The following is an 18,520-nucleotide window of genomic DNA, read 5'->3' as shown; positions in this document are numbered from 1 at the left end:
TTAATAAGCCTATGTATAGATTACCTGAGGAAATGTGTTAAGTTGCAGATTCTGACTCAGTTGGCTCGGGTGGACCTGAGAGTTTGCATTTCTAATAAGCTTCAAGGTGATGCAGATTCTCCTGGGCCCATGAATAACATTTAAATAGTAAGGATTTAGACATTAGTGTGACAAATTCAGTTTTTGAATGTTTATGCAGTCTTTGCTTAGTGTAATGAAGTGTACAAAATTTTAACCTAAACTGTATTTAATTTGCTAAAATATGTAACATAAATTTATTATGACTTGGATTTCTATATGTAAGAAACAGAAATAATAAAACAAGTAAATTGCTTTTCTTAAATTATTGAAAATTAAACTTAATTATATTGCCAATCATTGATAATATAATTCATAATATGTATCATGGAAAATTAATATAACAAAATTGTGAGAAATAAATCAAAATTATAAATTTGTGAAAGAGTTCAATTAATGCAGAACATTCACTTTGAAAATAATCAGAGGCACCATATTTGTTTTAATCTAGGAGATAATATCAAGATATGTAATGAAAGAGCTAGCAAGAAATAATCCTATCCTAACGGAAGCCATTCAGTGGTACCCACAGATCAGGAACATACTCTCTAAGGCAAGAAAATGTGCAATATGTGGAGAGTTCTTTTTGACCGTATGGCTGGAATGTGTAAAGTTCGTCCCTCCACATAAGGTAAATGGTAATTTTCTGTGTGAATACAAACATATAAGACCTCCTCTGATTCTTTATCCTAACCTGTGAACATCAATTAACTAGATTTTTATCCATGAAGTGACTTCAATGATAGTATTATTTTTATTGAGATTCAACTGACACTTCACATTGCTATAATGTTAATTGAAATTTAACATTGCATAAGTTTTTTTTAATGTTTATTTATTTATGCATACATGAGCTGGGGTACAGGCCAGAGGTGTTGGGGTGAGAGGATTCACCAGAGACAGAGTAGGGAACAGAACAGACAGACTGACTGAAATACACTGCTGAGGGAAGCAGTGGGCGAGATAGGAGAGGTCTGCTGAGCCATGTGGGTTGCTCCCTGGCCGGCCGGGGATCAAACTCGTGCTGCAGAGGCTGTGGACAGCTTCATAGGTTGTGTCTTAACCCCTTGTGCCACCAGAGAGGCCCAACATTGCATAAGTTTAAGGTGCACAATATGTTGATGCTAGCACACCCAGGAAATCACTGCCAAGACTAATGTCAAGGAATTTTCCCCCTACACTTTCTTCTGTGTTTTACCACTTCAGGTCTTGAATTTAAGACTTTAATCAATTTTGAGTTGGTTTGTGTGTATGGTATAGACATCTAATTTCATTCTTCTGCTTGTGGTAATTCAGTTTTCACAGCACCATTGTGAAGAGATTATCCTTTTCCCATTGAATATTCCTGGCTTCCTTGCCAAATGTGTGAAGGTCTATTTCCAGGTTCTCAATTCTTTTCTATTAGTCTATATATCTGTTTCTCTGCCAGTACCATATTGTTTTGATTACTAAAGTTTGTGGTATAGTTTAAAATCAGGAAATTTGAAGTGTCCTCCTTTACCCTCCTTTTTTGGGTTGTTTTGGCTATTTGGGGTATTTTGCAGTTCTATACAAATTTTTGCATTTATTTTCTATTTCTGTGAAAAATAACATTGGAATTTTTCAATTGCATTGCATATATAGATGATAGTGGGCATTATGGGCATTTTGAAGATATAAATTTTTTTGATCCAGTACATGGACTAGCTCTCCATTTTTTTTTAAAGATTTGTTTATTTTATACAAGAACCGGGGTACAGGCCAGATGTGCGGGAGGTGAGAGGATTCACCAGAGACAGAGTGGGGAACAGAACAGCAGACTGAAATACATTGCTGAGGGGAGCAGCGGGAGCAGCAGGAGCGACAGGAGAGGTCTGCTGTGCCATGTAGGACCCTCGCTGGCTTGAGGGAAGATTTTGAGGATGGGGAAATAGGTGCACAATTGTAGGCTTTAGAAGAAGCTAGTAGAAGATGAAGCTTGAAATCAGTCTGTGTTGCATAGCAATTCAGAAAGAATTAAATGTTTTGATTATGTATTACTTACCTTAAGGAATTAATAGGTCTAGAACTTTCTTATCCAATGATAAGACTTATTTTTTCCATCACCTGAAGGGGCTAAGGAGGTCAGAAAGAAGAACTGTGAAGGTTTTTGAACCATAAAATGATAGTTGTAGTACTGTTCCACTTACAAAAAGATTTTTATGTAAATACTCCTTCAATATATTTAATGGTACTTACAAGACACTTTCTAGGCTCTCAGGATCCAAAGATGAATGACACTGCTGATGACATTGGGGAGACCATGGTTTATTTATTAAGATACGATTTTATAAGCATTTTAATAAGGTATTATATACACATGGCTAGGGAGTCACAGACAAAGTAAACAGCTACTTAGGAGGTACCTTTGGGCTGCTGTTAATGAAATACCGCAGACAGAGTGGCTTTTAAGCAACAAAAATTTAGTTCTCACAGTTCTGGAGACTGGATGTCTGAGAGACAGGTGCCAGCATGGTTGAGTGAAGGTCCTCTTTCAGTTCATTCACTTCCTGTTGTGTCTTCACTTGGTGGAAGAGGCGAGGGGGTTCTATAGTTCTCTTTTATTAAGGGCATTATTCTCAATCATGTCAGTGGTGCCTTATCACCTCTCAAAGGACCCATTCTAAAACTATCACATTAGGCAAGAGGATTTCAACCTCTTGGTTGAAATGGGAAGACACAAGCTCAAGCTAAACTTTCCTGGAGAGGTGACATTGTGTAACAAGAATTCCCAATTTCCCTATTAACTTTGTGATTTGGTTTTTATTGTCTCCATTCACAGGTGAGGCAACTAAGTAAGTTTAGTGGCTTGTTCACAGGTTTCAAATTCTCTTTTTGCAGCACTATAATGTATACATTTTCATTTTGAGACGTAAGAGAACATGCAAATAAATTCATGATTGATGGTGATATAACTATTCACAACACCTGCCTTCATGTATTCCTCATGTCTTCTGGAAAGAAATGAGGCTCTGTTGATTTGTTGAGTAGAGCACAGAACCCTTAGTATTCACACTAGATAAATGGAAGAATTTTCTTATAGGACTTTATACACACACGCGCGCACATGCACGTGTTAACATTAGTAAAAAACCAAAGAAACAGTAAGGATGGAAAGGAGAGAAAAGAATAAAGAGATTTTGTATTTATACCATTTCATTTAAAAACGTAAAAGGGAAGAAAGAACACCTTTTAATAATTACATCGGAGGGAATTAAAAAAATTGTGTCATAATAAAATACATGGACTAAAATCATATTTGGTTAAAAAAGCAAAATAGAACTTGAGAGTGAATCCTTGCTAACTGCAGAAAATGTTCAAATATTGGAGAAAGTCATGATCCCTTACCTTGAAAAAATACATTGTGGGGCCTCCCTGGTGGCGCAAGGGGTTAAGACTCAACCTATGGGGCCTCCCCGGTGGCGCAGCGGTTGAGCGCTGGGCTGCGAAGCTGCCCGCAGCCTCTGCAGCGCTGATTCCATCCCCGACTGCTCCCCGGCCACCGGAGGAGGGTCCCACTTGGCGCGCAGACCTCTCCTGCTGCCCGCTGCTCCCCGCAGCAGTGTACTTCGTCACTCTGCCTGGTCTACTCTCCGCTCTGGCTCGGGTGAATTTTCTCACCCTCCCGCGCTTCTGACTGTACCCAGTGCTTGTATACATAAATAAATAAATAAATCTTTAAAAAAAAAAAAAAAGACTCAACCTATGAAGCTGTCGCAGCCTCTGCAGCACGAGTTAGAGCCCAGGCTGGCCAGGGAGTAACCCACCAACATGGGGCAGCAGACCTCTCCCGACTCGCCCGCTGCTCCCTTCAGCGGTGTATTCCAGTCAATTTGGCTGCTCTGTTCCCCACTCTGTTTCTGGTGAATCCTCTCAACCCCCACACCTCTGGCCTGTATGCATAAATAAACAAATCTTAAAAAAAAAAAAAACTACAACACTTGCAAATACTCTAGTCTCTACTAGAGTATTAAAAAAAAAAAAAAAAACTACCAAAGAAACGCTATTAATAACTAAAGAAAATGTTAAGAAAATGACTTTCCTACAAGGAAATGATCATAGACTGAAGACAGAGACAGAAAAAAATGACAATAACTTCAAAACACTAAGAGAAAATACTTCAGTATCTGGAATATATGGCTAGATAAACTGGTAGGCAGAAGACATGAGAGTGCTGGAAAATTGTAAGAAGGAAAATTTGGGAAAATTCTAATCTTATTATAATAATTGAAAAAGTTAAACTAGTACTACTTAGAAGCATATGATAATGAAAAAGTAGAAAGCAATGGAATTATAAGTGTATAGTATGAATTTATAGCTTATGCTAAGCAAGTTAAAGGATATTTAAAAATTGGTAAAGAAAATTTGCAATGGGATATATATTACCAGGAGCTTGGAATTGAATAATAAAGTTTTTTAGTTTCCTATTTCCAGAGTAAAAACACACCCCAAATATATTGGGATGATAATGAGGTTAATCATGTCAGTAAACAGTTGCTTTTATCTATTTTAAGGGTTTTATGTTGTTTTTTTTTTTCATCAGTTACATGGTAAGAGAGTATACAAAACACTGGTTTGCCTATTAAATTTTTCTTAATTACCTTTTCAGAAACTAAACTTAGAGAATGCTGACATTTAGAGTAAAGGCTTTATCTCAAAAGGAGAACCCATTAGATAATGCCAACGTCTGGTTACCCGGTTGTACTTTATAGACTGTTCTATCTCCAGTGGGGTTTACCATTTGAATACATGGTTGAATGAGGGAGACATTCCATGATAAATAGGTCTTTCTTCTTGACATAAAACAACTAGAAACAACCAAATAGCAAATTGTAATTGCTTCTCTTTAGACAAATGCAAAATTATGTCATGCTTTTCATATGAAAAATAGCAAGGTGAAGATTGAAAAATAGTTCATGAATAATTTACTCAGTCTTGAAATTATCTTTATCATAATTCACCCCTATATTTTTGTCTTTCTCTAAGTGTTATACTCCTTGCCATATGAGTTCAGCTAGTTCTTAGTAATTACAGATTATAAAAAACTTCAGTGTAATTGATATTTAAGTATTAACTACTAATGATATAAATCTTTGAAATAGCAACAAAATTTAATCCTTTTTAGTTACTACCAACCTGGGCCATATTCAAACTAGTGACTTAGAGGTAATCTAAATTGTCTCATAAAATCCTTTCTAAACACTTGAGTGATCCTGTGCCCAAGATATGCATTTGATAGTTTTCATTTTGTATAGTTACATTAGTTGAACTTAACATCTCCCCAGATTCCTTTAAAGTTGAAGAGTTTAGGGAGGGAACAGTTTGGAACATGAACTCTCAACCCTGATTTGAATGATGTAATGTAATTAAAACTAGCCTCAAAAGAGATTAGATTGAGTAGGTTTCACTACAAATGAGTGAAAATGCTGATCCACTTTATGAAAATTTGCAACCTTAATTCCTTTTTTATGACAAGCTGCCAGTAATGAAACATAAGATTACATTTAATAATTTTACTCATTACTTATAGGGCAAAATCTTACTTTGCAGTAAAAAGTTATTACTGTTTAGATACCACTGACATTCATTTATGAAACTGATCATTTCAACCAGTCAACTGTGAAAATGAATGTAGGTTTTAAAACATTTATGCAGTGGTTAGTCAATTTAATGTACATTAGGCACTAAGAGGATCAGAAGGCATCACATTTCTAATTCTAAACAGTCATGAAAGTAATATGTATTTATTGTTCAAAAAATTGAAATGCTATGAATGTTCTTTATTATTTTAACAAAACAATTATAGTATATAACAGAATATAACAAAAACAATTATAGTATAAATGAACTCACACACTGTGTCTTTATTACTTCTGTTCCTATGGGAACTCACTAAATTCACTTTTCCCTTTAGAGAATGCTCCCTTTTGTTCTTCAACAGCTGGATAGAGTCACAATTGTATTCAGTATCTATGATTTTTTTTTTCTTCTAAAGAATCTTAACTTGTATTCCACGTGAGTTCTTTATCTGAAGATATATATCACTAAAATGTTTGAACATCCCATGAGAAATTCAAAGGAAGTTGATTGTGGAGGGGTGTGTGGGAGAGGGTGTAAGAGAGCAGGGTCACTCTGTACAGGAGAGAATTGCTTTTTAGCTGGATGGCTGATTGGAACGTGAGCAAGAATTTCTTTCTGGTTTCTTACTTTACCACAGTCCAAAATGCCCTATGGGTAGAAAAACCTAAGCCAAGATATTTTTGAAAGTGAAAGTGGACATTTTTAATAGCTGGAAAAACAGTAGGAAACCAGGACTCTCCTGGGCAAATCTAAATGTATGGTTATCCTGACATGGAGCAGTTAACTTTAGAGAAAAAATGTTAGCACTTATCACTGCTGGCATGAGTAGTTGTCATCTGAATGTGCATCTTGGATTGTAAAAACTATTTTCAGCCACTCCGAAAATATTTGACAACCTTTTTTAAATCAGAAAGCTCTGCGTGCTGAATACAGTACAAATACATAGGGGATCTGATTTGTCCTAAATGGTTTAAAAACAAAGAATTCAAAATCTAAAGAAGTAAATGACACAAGTAATAAAAGCTAAATGTTAAATGAATGATTGAGACCAATTGCTTTTGGGCTTCAAAGTGGAAGTGGAAACCACTGAGGACTGTCTGGCCTGGGAAGGGCCAGAAAGACACTGGAAATTGCACAGGGCCTTGAAGTAGGAAGAATTCAGTTATATGGAAAGGGAATCAAGCAGAGAGGATATTTTAGGAGAAGAAAATGATATGGAGGCGAAGAAAACAGATTAATCACATTGGTAAATAACTGCTTTTATCTATTAAGTTTTTACGTATGCATAATTATAAAATGTGCACTTTCCAACAACTGTTCATTCTTCAAAAAAACTGCAAAATATTTTTAAACTATTAATATAATCAAAACCTCACACTGATGAAAGAGGCCGGGGGGCATACTTGACTAATGTAGAATTTAGTGAACCGAGGTTCTAAGTCACTGCCTTGAACTAGGAAACCCAAGGTAAATCCCCTCCCTCTCCCGATATCTAAACTAGCGTCTCCATTTGGACAGCGAAGTGATCAGACTAATGTCTCTTCTCCTCCATAGTGCGTTGATTCCACAAGGGGGAGAGGACTGTCATAGTCTTACTTTTCCTGGTCCAGTTCATTTGGAACATGGCACCTGTATTAGTCTTCTATTGCTGCTCTAACAAATGACCATTAACTCAGTATCTTAACAACATTTATTGTCTTAAAGTTTAATAGATCAGAAGTCCAACAGGGGTTTCGCTGAACTCAAATCAAGCAGGGTGGTACTTCTTTCTAGAGGCTCTATGAAATATTCCTCTTTCTTTCTTTCTTTCTTTCTTTCTTTCTTTCTTTCTTTCTTTCTTTCTTTCTTTCTTTCTTTCTTTCTTTCTTTCTTTCTTTCTTTCTTTCTTTCTTTCTTTCTTTCTTTCTTTCTTTCTTTCTTTCTTTCTTTCTTTCTTTCTTTCTTTCTTTCTTTCTTTCTTTCTTTCTTTCTTTCTTTCTTTCTTTCTTTCTTTCTTTCTTTCTTTCTTTCTTTCTTTCTTTCTTTCTTCAAGCATTGGGTACAGTCAGAAGCGCAGGAGGGTGAGAGAATTCACCAGAGCCAGAGCAGGGAGCAGAGCAGGCGGAAGGACCGAAGTACACTGCTGAGGGGAGCAGCGGGTGGCAGGAGAGGTCTGTGCGCCATGTAGGACCCTCCTCCGGTGGCCGGGGAGCAGCCAGGGATCGAACCAGTGTCGCAGAGGCTGCGGGCAGCTTCGCAACCCAGCGCTCAACCGCTGCGCCACCGGGGAGGCCCTTGACAGTTTTTTTTTTTAAGGATTTATTTATTTATGTATACAAGAACTGTGGTACAGACTAGAGAGGTGCGGAGGGTGTGAGGATTCACCAGAGACAGATTGGGGAACAGAACAGGCAGACTGACTGAAACACACTGCTGAGGGGAGCAGCGGGCAAGTCAGGAGAGGTCTGCTGCGCCATGTGGGTTGCTCCCTGGCCGGCCGGGGATCCGTGCTGCAGTGGCTGTGGAGAGCTTCATAGGTTGCATCTTAACCCCTTGTGTCACCAGGGAGGCCCTCTTGACAGTTTTTTAAGGTCACCCACACACTCTGGCTCACGGTCCCTTCCTCCATTCTCAATTCCAGCACTGACAGATCCAGTCCTCACATCACTTCATTCATACCCCTCTTTAGCTGCTGTCTTTTACTGTCAGTGCTCCCTGTGATTACATTTGGACCTAGCTGAATAATCTGAGGAAAACTCTCCACATCAAGATCCTTAATTTAGTCACAACTGCAAAGTCACTTTTGCCATGTAAGATAACATACATTCACAGATCCCAGGCTTTAGAGTTTATAGATAGGGAAGGGGCTCATTTTACCTGCATTGTATCTTTTCCCAAGTCAAAAGCAAACCATCTTATTCTTTTTTCCCTATTGTGCTTCATGTAATATTGAAACTTACTCAAAGTCTTACATTATACTGGAAGATATAAAAATGTGTTGTAATAAATTTTGATTTCTCACATTTTAAAATCTGCCCTTGAGTGTCACTGGGATATGATGTTGAATGATTTTTTAAAAAACATCATTAAACAAATATGAAACTTAGTAAACAACACACATTTAAACTTAGTGGAAATCAATTTTTTTCCTCAAAAAAGGGAAAGGGTATAATCATATGTTAAATTGCTTTAGGAAATAATGCATTTCACTGTAAATAGTATAGAGTACAAAACTAGACTTTAGTATAGCATTTCACTTTTTAAAGCTTTTTGCTAAAAAGGTATACTTTCAAAAATAAAAGCATGCCTAATCATAGACCAACTCGCTTCTCTGCATTTGACTTGACAAAAAAGTTCTTTCTTTCTGTGTTTGAATTCCTTTCTGTAAACAAAGGCCTAAGCCATAATTATCTTTGACAGATTCGTGAGGTTTTGTTAATTGAGGTTTGTGAAGAGATGTCCTCTAGAAGAGGGTGTATTATTATTCTTTTGTAACATGCTTATTTCCCATGGACGTATGTCATACTGGTAGAAACTGTTGTGATGCTGCCACAAATGGAACTAGCAATTTAAATGGCCATCAAGAGACCAGGTATTAAAGACTTTCTTTTTTCACGCAAACATTACTGAGGACAATGACTCTACTTGGAAGAGTGTGTTACCAAGGAATTATGTTGAGTTCATTTTTCTCATTAAAATTTCCGGGAAACAATTCATAGCCCCAAGAATTATATCAGGAATAGTCATTATTAAGTTAGAGAATAATCACCAGTAAAATTCCATTTTCAGTACAAAATTGATAATGGCCCTTAGTAAAATAAGTTCCTAAAAAGTTAAACAAAACATTTTATTTTAATTAACTAAACAATCATGCCCCCAAGAAGGGGAAAGGGACAGAGACTCTGTGCATTCCTGCTAGCAATGAGAGCCAACCCAAACTCTGGCCATGCAATTTCTTAATGACACAAGGGAGATGGCTAAAACCACAGTGGAAATACAAAATGCCTTTAATAGTTTCGATTATAAACTTTTCACCTCATGGAGAAACTAGACTAAGCAAACAAGAGAATTGTATGCCCCACTTGCTTCCTCGGTTTGTGTTTGTCTTTCTGTATCTTCCTCTTGGTTTCTAGCTCTACACTTGCTCTGAATTTTTGAAAACAGGAGCTGAGTGAACTATATTAGCATGCTTAATTTTCAATTTTCCTCTAGTTCTAGATGAGATATATATTACAGAAGTAGGTAGAGCTGAGCTGAGAGGGTTGTCTATTGTAAGGCAAGCGAAAACACCCTTTTCCACTAGTTCTTTTCTTTTCTTTTATTTAAGATTTATTTATTTATTTATTTATACAAGAACTGGGGTACAGGAGAGATGCTGGGGAGGGTGAGAGGATTCACCAGAGACAGAGCAGGGAACAGAACAGGCAGACTGAAGAAATACACTGCTGAGGGGAGCAGTGGGCAAGACAGGAGAGGTCTACTGCGCCATGTGGGTTGCTCTGCGGCTGGTGGGGATTGAACTGGCACTGCAGAGGCTGCAGACTGCTTCACAGAGCTGCGCTCAATCGCCTGCACCACCAAGGGAGGCCCTCCACTAGTTCTTTTAGCACAGTTTGAACATGCCATCATCATATCTAATTAATCAATGTGACCTCATACTCAATTTCAAATGTTATACATAATGTGCCTGTCATTAGAGAATGATTTATGACTTGTTTTTACCCCAAACAAACATATTTGTTGTTGATAGCCTATCATTCAATGTTTTATGGCCTATTTATTATTTATACTATATTGTTTCCCAAATACAAACTGCACATTCTTTTTTAAATTTATTTATTTATATATATATTTTACATCATTGTTCATTTTTAAATAATGTTTGCTCCCCACCCCACCCAGGTGTAGTCCCCATAGAATTTCCCCCAACAGTTCATTGGTTCACCATCCAATGTGCACATTCTTAAATTTCTGCTCTCATAGTTCACCTTTCTTCCTATTGCATCTACTTGAGACACCCACATCCTAGTCATCCTTCCAAATCTAGCTTAACCAATTTCTTATGTTGTGAATTCTGGCTTACATGCAGCCATGGAGATATCTCCCACCTCTCCATGTACACAGAAACATCATGAAGTTGGCCTTATGTTTCTAGTTATTTATTGTGTTTATGTCTTTTCTATGCTAAAAAGGTTCTTAGAGGCAGGGATTGTTTGCTATATATCTCCATGTTTTGGTACTAATGTGGTGCAGGTTTTAGGTTGCTCAATTTGTCAGCAATCTTGATTGTAAGTTAGAGACCTAATTCATTAACTCAAGTAATGAAAAAGATTCAGGGATGTGTCTGGCTGAATATTTCATCTTGGTTGGATCAGGTACCCAAATTTATCATCAGTAATCTGGAAGCTGGCCTTCTCTATTTACTTTGTCTTGGCTTTGCTCTCAGGTTGGAGCTCCTTAAATTGTGCCCACTGGCAGTAGAGGGAGAGCTTCTGTTTCTCAGTGGATCCAGGCAATGCTCTGGGGCTGATGCTCATTGGCATTATTGGACTGTCTTGGTCATGCACTGGGTCTGGGTTACATGGTTCTGTCTTGATCTAGGAGCTGGGATTTTTCTCTCTCTCTCATAACATATGCACTGAATTAAAGAGATGGGCTTTGGTGCCAGCAGAATGGGAAATGGATGCTGGTCAGGCAAAACCAACATGCCATTGGGGGATTCAGTAAATGTTTGCTGATTGATCAGATAAATTCCTTCTAGGAAAGAAGCCAAGTTTATAAAGATTCTGTACCATTTCCACCTTCATCCAAAATACTTAATTGGTAGAATAGCACCTTCTATTCTTTGAGCCCTTCATCGGACTATTGGAGGCAGATGGGAAGGTGATATGAAATATGATTTTGCTCCCCACTAATTTATCAAGGTTGAAGGGCTATTACTTGCTCAAGGATGGATTGGTAAACTGTGTTCAGGTGCCTGAAACTTTAAGTGGGACCTCAAAATTCTTTTGTGGAAGAATGAACCGAAAAGAAATAAAAGCTCTCTCTCTAAATTTTTTAATTTAAAAATTTTTTTTCTCTCTCCTTTTTTTTTTTAAAGATTTGTTTATGTATGCATACAAGAACTGGGGTACAGGCCAGAGATGCGGGAGGTAAGAGGATTCACCAGAGACAGAGTGGGGAGCAGAACAGGAGGATTGACTGAAATACACTGCTGATGGGACCAGCAGGCGAGACAGGAGAGGTCTGCTGCGCCATGTGGGTCACAACCCTGGCTAGGGATTGAACTCATGCTGCAGTGGCTGCTGATAGCTTCATAGTGCTGTAACTTGACCCCTCGCACCACCAGGGAGGTCCCAGAAATAAAAGCTCTATTATTGTGGATTGTGATGATGATGGCCAAAGCGGTTCATGATAGAACTAAGTAGCATTATTAATGAATTAAACTCACTGAGAGCTGTGTTGACTTCAGAAGTTGTTTATAAAGCTTTTGAAGTTGCTATCATTTCAAATACTAGTGGTCAGGACACGTACTAGGTTTGGGAACAGGATTTTTGACTGTCTATTTTATGCATTGAGAGGTAAGATCAAAGATATTTGATGTGTTAAAACTTAAATCATGTACTGGATAACTTGCCAGGAAAGATCTTGATGAACATTGTAGATAGTTAACAAAGAATATTAAAAAGATTAATTTCTATTTCAATGGGAAATGAATGCTAGACAGGCAAAAACAAGATGTCTACTGGAGAACTGAATATATGTTTGCTAATTGATGAAGTTAATATCTCTGTAGCACAGAGGCCATATTTGTGTGGATTTTGTATGATTGTTTACATTCCTTGCAAACATTTTATGGTTAGACAATATAATATGTGTGTAAAAAACATAGAAAATTGCTTATCATTTGGATTTTGTTTAATGTTTAATATGCTTTTCTTAGCTAGTAATTTGTTTATTTGGGAATAGGAAAGAACAAATCAAGCATAAATAGAACAGTGTGCCCTTCAGAAAACGGAAATCTGAGAAAACTAGTATTTTTCCATATATATGTTATTAAAAATATTTATTGAACACTGCCTTAATTTTATTTTTAATCTTTACTTTATAGAACTGGAAGATAAGCAAAAATCTACAGCTGTTACCTCTTCAAGTATTAATTTGTTCTTACAAATGTTTCAGTCAACGTGGCTCCAACCTCTTTGGAATTGCTCAACTGTAGAGCAGGGCAGAAGTGCACTTAGAGCCTCGCATGACGATACATGCAGTCAGGTATTGCCCCACTCTGGTGCCATGCTCTGTCTCTCCTCTGTCAATACATCACACAAAGGAACAAAAAGAAATTAATGGTAAAGAACTTAATTAAAGCACTATAATGTACCTTTAGATTTTTAGACTCTAGGTATGCTTTTTTTTCCTTTGACTTAAAAACAAAATAAAAAAGTGGAAAAATAAAGATCAGTGCGGTGAGTGTTATTTTTCTCTGCCATTTTATGAACACCTCCCTCTTTTTTTATGTAAGTATTAAGTGGCTTTTGATCGGGATAGAAATTTGTTTTATGAATGTTTTGCAATTGAAAGATGATCATTTTTCACTGCCAGCTGTATCACGTTTATATAATTTTAGTTGTGTTCTTACTACTTAAGAGCCACTAACATCTTTTTGACAAAAATAAAATCTTTATTCCACTTAAAAATGAGCAGAAGACTTGATTACTCAGGCTTGATTACTCCAACCACTTACTTTGTTCATTTTTTCTTTTCTTTTTTGTTATTCATGAAAGAAATAAAGTAGCCAGGACAGCAGAGCTGAAATGAGAATTTGACTCATTTTCTCTGAAGAGCAACAGAAAACTAAGAAGTTGTGAAAATGCATGGTATGACTTGCATGGGTATAGAGCATTGGTTCTGAAAGTGTGGTTCTACCTAACTTGAGAACTTGTTACGAATACAAGTTATTTGGGCTTGTCCCAGTTTCAATCAGAAACTGGGGGAGTATGAGCTGGCAGTCTAGTTTAACAAATCTTTCTGGTGATTTTGATCCACACCCTTGTATGAGGGCGCAAGAATACACTAAGATAAATTTTCTCTGGTTTCAGTAAAACAAGATATTATAAGTTTACATTTAAAGTCCCCCAAATACAATTCATTATGTAACACTTTGAAGGTCCTCTGGTGGAAAGCTGAGCAAATTCTCATCTTCCATGAATTTCTTAAAATCTGTTAACCTTTCTAACTAAGCCATTTATTAATTCACCTCAGGACACACTCCCTTAAGCATCTGAGTTGCTTCAGGCACTCCTGGGTAGCTGAGTCAATAGAGCATAGCCCACAGGCCCTCAGTTCCAAAGCATACAAGGATTAGAACCTACTGAGATAGAGACAGGGACTCAAGGTAACATCGTGAAGGCTCCATTAACTAGGAAAACATTTTAAACAAAAATGAAAAATGAAGTACAAAATGTGTCATAGGAGCACTTTAAAAATGAGTTACAAGAATAAACTATATTTACTGAGGGAAAGTCATTCAATAAACTGATATTTTGATTAGGGAAATATTTTTATGCAGCCAATATTATTGTTGAGATTTTTTTCTCCCTTTTATTTTTTTACCATTTTCTTTTTTTCCACTCAATTTTATTTTATTTTTAAATTGAATCTGTCAGTTGTTTACACGTCTATATAACTTTGGGGCTACATTTTTACTCCTCCATATGTGCACATGCTTCACTCACCCTCCACCAACCTCCTGTGCCAATGCTCTATTCCCCTTCCTTCCCCTATCGCCCTCCCCCCTTTTTATTAAACATTGAAACCCCATTACCTTAGTCACAATTTATGTGCCATTTTGGTTTTAGGGAACATCCATTTATTTATGTACTCATTTATTCATTAAATATTTAATGTACTCAAAGGTCAGGTGACATGAAAAGATAATTTTGACTCCCTATCTCCACCTCTTCACCCCTTCATATCTCAAGGTACCAAAACCAGATTTCTGCCTCATTCCATGACTAATCTCTCACAGGTCCTCTGTGACTTCTTACATTTGATCTACCCCTCATCTAACTAGACTTTCCTCTCAATTGACCAGTTTTTGCCTATTGGAACTATATGCTTTAGACTTATTCTTTTTTACTCTGATCACCCCTTCCCAATACTTTTAAGTGAATTCTCTCCTATACCTTCTTTCAAAAACAATCTCCGAGCTTCTCTACTTAGTTCTTTCTTAGTGCATTTTACTTGAGGAACACATCTGCTCCCTACAGTTTCATCTTGCTTCATTTATCACACCTGGGTGGGTAGCTTCTAAACATCTTTCTCCATTTTTAACTCATGTTTCCAAGCTGCTTAACTTCAATGTATACAAAATAGGATGATTCTCTTCTGCACAAATGGTTGTCTTCCCACTTGTTCATGGACTAAACAAATACTTATTGAGGCACTACTATCTCCTGGGCACTATTAGCAACAAAGCTGACAAGACTGTTGCTTTCAGGAAGCTGACCTTCTAACAGGCAGGGATACAAACAATAAAACCCAGGCAAATAGTTTGGTGACCTACTTTGAAGAGAAGTAAAATAGAATTCAGGAGCTAAAAAGGATAGGAATATTATATAGGTGGGCTGTTTCTGAGGAGGTAATATTTGAGCAGATCTGAGGTAAGTTAGGGAATGAGCTCTATGGTTGTAATGAATAAGAAACAGATGAATGTTTGAAAAGCTGAAAGCCCAGGATGATGCTAGAAAGCAGCAAATAACCAAATGTGTATTAAAGAAAAATCATGATTCTGAAGTCAGGAGATCTAGCCAAGTGTTACTCTGGGAAGCAGACTGGGAAGAGTGCATCTGCTACTGCCCTGTGGGGCCCCCAAATTCTGAATCATTGGCTAATTAAATCAGAAGTTTAATTAATCTTACTCCATGTAGACAAGGCTGTATGTGGCTTCTGCTATTCTGTAATCCATCTGAAACATCATGGTTGGAATCTGAACCACTGCAAAATATTTTTATTTTCTAACAGTTACAACCAATGATTATTTATTTAGGCAAAGTTGAAACATCGGAACATTAACTTTTTGTGAATTATCTACATTCAGTTTTTTTTCTTTTTTCTCTTTTCTGTGGGTGCTCTCTGAAATTTGTGTTATTTACTCACATTTGCCTCAGAAGGACATAGAAGAATAAAAAAAGAAAGCCCAATCTCCTTTTTTTTGTAAACTATTCGCATTAGTGTTGTAGGAAAGTAGTTTAAAATAGAAGAATATGTATTATTTTATCATTATTAAGGAATTCTATTTGTCCCCAGTGGCTAATTTGTTCCCAGTCATTAATTCTATTAATTTTCTGTATATCCCTAGTTCCAATGACTATTTCAAGTATAATATCTGATTACTTATATTTGTGTACCTCCTTTTTTTACACAATCCAAGATGAATTTTTCTCCATTTACTCACTCAGTATTTCCAAACTTTCACACTTATAGTAGTTGAATCCAGTGGCTAAATAATAATCGATAGATATAGCTAATATATTTCTGCAATCAAAGTAGTAGGCCATTAAGAATATTTGCCTTTTTTGTTCTTTGTTAAAAAACACTTTACACTGACTTGTAAACAAATTGATCTAGGCGCTGGTTTTCAACACTGTATATGTTTTAGGAGTACAGGTTCACACTTCATCAAATGTGTGTTACCACACCACACCACACCCACCATCAAAGTACCAATAACCCTGCACCACAGTCCACTGATTGCCTCCACACTTTGCTCCCACCCTCCTGCCCCCACACCTCTGGTAACCTCAATACTGATGTCAGAATCCAAGGGTTTATTATATCTTTTGACTATTCCTTTGCTTAGTTTTTTTTCATATTCCACATAGGAGTGACATTATCTGGTGTTTGTCCTTCTTGTTTGGACTTATTTCACTTAGCATTATTTCCTCCAGTTCCAGCCACATTGTCACAAATGGTAAGATTTTATCTTTCTTTCATAGCTTAATAGTATTCCATTTACATTAATATTTGTTAAAAGAGTTTTATAAGAGCATTTTAAATGAAGGTCTATTTAATTTTTTTTTCACCCGACAAAGCTCCTAAAACCACCAAAATAAAACTTGGAACTCACATTGGCATTTCTTCATAAAATATCTCTTTGCCTGTTCTTTGTTGTCTAGGTTATTTTCTGGACTACAGCTGTGAGAAAATAAATAGCTGGAAATCACGAGCACTTGCTAAAGAGTTGTTTTGCTTCTTGGCTCAGAGAAAATGCCTGGGCGGCTTAATCTGCAAACCTGCTGCCTGAACTTTGGGAGCCTCTGTAGGTCAAGGGCTCCAAACCCCAAAAGGGTGGGTGCTTGACCTGCAGTTCAGAAGGGGACTTCAGAAGTGAGACTTCTCTTCTGACCTGGGCACACCAGCAGCAGTGAGGGGCCTTCACAATAACTTCATTCCTGAGGGGCCCGAGAAACCATGTGAGACGGGAATCCTCCATTCTAGGTAGGATTGCAGCCAGTGAAGATGGCTAATATGACGACTACAAGTAAACAAGTGGTCGGGGTGGGTGAGTGAACTACAAAAGCTGAAAGCAAGTCTGCTTTAGCAGGTGGGGTAGGAAAACAACAGATCTGTAATCTCAAGTCAGGCTATGCAAGGGCAGTTGAGACATTTGATATATATTCAAGGGCAAGTGCCGGGCATTAGGGGAGAGATGGGGTTAGTCAGCATCACTGTGGACTAGAGGTGAGGGAGCCCGGCAGTTAAATGTGGCTGGTGCCTGGGTTGGAAGCAGATAGTGCCAGACGGGGGTGGCATGGAACACAGTCTTCACAGGAGCCATCTTATCTGAATTTACCACCCTGAAATCAAACTGATACTGATTGTCAATATTATTACATATAGTTCTGTCAGTACGATCTACTCTATAACCAAAGACAAAGATTCTGATCAGGAATGAATGGTATTCTTTTATCACCTGACAACTATGTTTTCAAAGCAACAGAAAGGTGGCACTTTGTTGTTCTGCAAATCTCAGTCATCTTTTTAGACATCCATGGGATTCTAAGAAGTAAACAACTCTGTTCCTTACACATTACAAACAGTCATCTAAAATACAGAGCACACAGAGAAGGCTTTCTTAGTGGAGGAGGGCCAAAGACATGCCTGAGGAGTCCTTTGAAAAGCAGACCACTTATAAGGTCTGACTGTGGTTGTGATGAAATCGCCTTTCTTTTCTTTTTTTCCCAAAGGATTAAGACTCTGGCACTTTCAATTTGCAGCTTAGGGTAGATTACTTGAAATCTTAAAACTGTGAGGAAAAGATGGAGCCACTAGGTAACCACTAGGTTCCTGATTTCAAGGCATGAGGCAAGTACTGTATGTTGCAAGGAAGTTTGTGTGTGTGTGTGTGTGTGTGTGTGTAGTGTTGTTGTCATCATCTTCGTTGTTTTGATTCTTTTTCGGCTTCTAGGCAGGAACTGGAGATCAGAGAAGCATTTGGCATTAGTACAGTGGCCTTCCTTTGACCTAATAGAAATATTCTAGTCATAGTGCTGGATATTTGTTCCACCTTTTAGAAAATTAGGTGTACATCATCTTTGCCTTTTATGTGGTATGATTTTTTAAGAGTGTACTGAAACACAATTATCCAAGATTTCCAAGCTGAAAAGTGCTTTTGGGATAGAACTACCAGTTAAGAAAGAAAAGAAACTGATTTGAAGTTAGTTATTTTCCTTTGGATTTATTATATATATATATATATATATATATATATATATATATGTAATATGGGCAATAAATAAAGCACTACCTTTCTGATAGTAATATGCATGGAATGAAATTTATATTCACTCTAAGCATTTGCAGA

The 18,520-nt window shown here is 37.2% G+C and overlaps 1 protein-coding gene across 1 annotated transcript in view; it reads left to right on the top strand.

Annotated features, from left to right (window-relative positions):
- The window catches only part of LRRC69 (leucine rich repeat containing 69), a gene marked incomplete at its 3' end in the record, with an annotated part of 71,130 nt that extends 58,253 nt beyond the window's left edge, over positions 1 to 12,877 (top strand). Inside the window, exons 7-8 of the mRNA XM_084230539.1 lie at positions 530 to 709; positions 12,767 to 12,877. Coding sequence (XP_084086665.1) covers positions 530 to 709; positions 12,767 to 12,877 — 291 coding nt within the window. The remainder of the gene's footprint in view (positions 1 to 529; positions 710 to 12,766) is intronic.
- Between the last annotated feature and the right edge of the window lie 5,643 nt (positions 12,878 to 18,520).

This window comes from Talpa europaea (assembly GCF_964194135.1).
Source record: "Talpa europaea genome assembly, chromosome: 3".
NCBI classification, from domain to species: domain Eukaryota; kingdom Metazoa; phylum Chordata; class Mammalia; order Eulipotyphla; family Talpidae; genus Talpa; species Talpa europaea.
The sequence above is the reverse complement of the archived record's forward strand: the minus strand, read 5'-3'. Positions and strand labels throughout refer to the sequence as shown.